At 40.5% G+C, this 2433-nt stretch overlaps 1 protein-coding gene across 1 annotated transcript; it reads left to right on the top strand.

Moving 5' to 3' along the window:
• The first annotated feature begins 373 nt into the window (after positions 1 to 373).
• Positions 374 to 1581, top strand: LOC107733726 (probable G-protein coupled receptor 151 protein). Its single transcript, XM_016545478.1, has one exon. It carries the CDS (start codon positions 394 to 396, stop codon positions 1579 to 1581), a length of 1188 nt encoding a protein of 395 aa, XP_016400964.1. The 5' UTR covers positions 374 to 393.
• Positions 1582 to 2433: the final 852 nt, after the last annotated feature.

Raw genomic sequence — 2433 nt, 5'->3', positions numbered from 1 at the left:
TGTAAGTGGAGAAGTTCACAATGAGACCTATATATGTTTTGATAACTATCTGAAAGGTTATCTCACATATTTTGCATTTATGATTAATGTCACCATTTGGACTACAGCAAAACACAATCCAGAAGAAGTAGGAGAAGAAGCTTTTTCCAACTGTAGTTGTTGCTTGTTTACTTCATTCAAGTGGTGCTGTGGAGAAATAGGGAGACGCCATTATATGCTTCAAATGCACAATAGACAAATCTGGGTTTGTTTCCCTTCAGCTACGATGACGTTGACGCTTGACGACACTGAATGGCATCTCTTAAGATATCTGCAATCAAGCGTGCGCAACTAAGGGAATTCAGCACAGCAAAGTGCATCCACATCAGAGTAGTTCCCACTGGATTGCGTCTCATGGAGTTCGACATGGCAGTGAACAGCACATTAGTGAGTTTTGATGGTGGCATTCAACAGTTAGAAGGGGAAGATACTAAAATAATCGTACCAGCTATTCTCAGCACAATCAGTGGGCTTGGGATCGGTGGGAATGTTTTGGTGCTTGTGGTACTAATCTACGTTTTCGCCAGCCAGAGCGCATCCGAGGCTAATGTGATGCTGGCCAACTTGAGCGCAACTGACTTGATGATACTCTCTGTGTGCGCTCCGGCGCGCACGGTCACATACTACAAGCGCACTTGGACACTCGGACTACTGGCTTGCAGAACTACAGAGTGGATTCAGCACAGCTGTTTGGCGGTAAAAGCATTTACACTGTTAGCTACGAGTCAAGCGCGTCACAACTTTTCCAGTCATCCCGAGGAGCAGTCGAATTTTCGTCAGAAAAATGTTGTGATCACCTTAATGATCATATGGACGGTTGCGCTCGTGTTTCCAGTTCCTGATATCGTTTTTTCCAGGTTAAAAGAAGAGGGAAATATCAGTCTGTGTGTATCCGAATTATCCGAATTAACTTTTCACTCCCAAGATGCAATGCGAGTTTTCAGTAAGATGCTACCATTGGGCATCTACGTTCTTCCCATCATCCTCTCTGCTGTGTGCCACATCAGGACCATCTTCCTCATCAAACCGAGTTCCCACGAGGAGTCTTTTCTTGCACGTCAATATGAGAATTCTTTGATGTATTTATGCGTCATCGCCCTGAACACGCTGATGACGCTTCCCGAGTGGGTTTCTTGGGTGTGGATGCGCCATAGATCCGGCGAAAGCTGCAAACCGTCAGTCGGTTTGCTGATTTTTGCTCAGGTGTGCGTTTACTTGAGCAGCATGTTCTTTCCCGCCATTCTTCTGACCATGCATGTGCCCCTCAGAGAAAGTCTTAGCAATCTGTGTTCACTGTTGGCTTGTCGACGTGATAAACACAGACTAAAACTTGAGGGGAACGGAAATGAGATGCGCACAGTGGTTATGAGGGTGTTGGATGAGCGAGGATGTGTGACCATAATAGAGAGGCATTCAGATGCATCCTGTCAAACTCTTCCAGATCTCGAGTACTTTTGGAGCGAACGGCGAAACACTACAGTCACAGAGAATAATGACCCGTTACCATGGGAACGACTGAATCAAAGCAACGTTGAACTCTAACCTTTGACCTCTGTTATATCTGTGCTGGAAAATCCAGTTTAAGATGCTAGCTGTATTTTGGAGAATGATAGCTGAATCTAAGCTGGTCCAAGCTTGTAATAAACTGTGCAGTCATGTATTGACTAAATGTATGTACTGAACATGAAAAGTAAAGTAAATTTTTATGAAGTAAATAATCTTAATTTCACTAGTCTGCTTCTGTTTTGTCTGTTGTATATTTAAATAATGTATGTTCTGACTCAGAATCTGTTTCACTAAGAAATGTTTTAAGTATATGTAAATAATAAAAATATGCTTGAAAATGTTGTATTTTGTAGTCCCTTTTTGGTTGATTTCAAATGCAACCTAGAATGTAGGTGCTAATATTTCAAAACATTTTGAATGTGATTTGTTTAAAAATGTTTCATAGAAATATGCTTGCAAGCTTTGCATTTTTTTTTTACTATATATACAAACTATTATACTATATATTTAATATATGTCTTTATTTGTATGTGGTATCAAAAGTTTAGAGATTGAAGGAAGGACCATGGCTCACAAAAACCACGTGAGCATGCTATATTGTTGGTCAAGAGAGCACAGTGGATGCTATTTTAGTGTAGGCTCTATTAGTGCCGAATGAATGATTAGCTTTAAGTGCTTTTAGCAAGAGGTGCTTTTAAAAGATCACTGTTCTTTCAACTAAAAGCCTGCTTGGTTACTACAAAATACCCTCTGACATTTGAACATACTGTGACATGCATGCAATATATAGGCCAGCAATGAATAATATCTACAAATGAGATTGGAATTCACAAGCAAATGCATATGTACATTTTTACTTAGGAGCTTGTCAATTAGGGTCGATTAACT

This window comes from Sinocyclocheilus rhinocerous, unplaced genomic scaffold, assembly GCF_001515625.1.
Source record: "Sinocyclocheilus rhinocerous isolate Xijiao unplaced genomic scaffold, SAMN03320098_v1.1 scaffold789, whole genome shotgun sequence".
Lineage (NCBI taxonomy): Eukaryota > Metazoa > Chordata > Actinopteri > Cypriniformes > Cyprinidae > Sinocyclocheilus > Sinocyclocheilus rhinocerous.
This window is presented reverse-complemented; position numbering and strand designations above follow the sequence as displayed.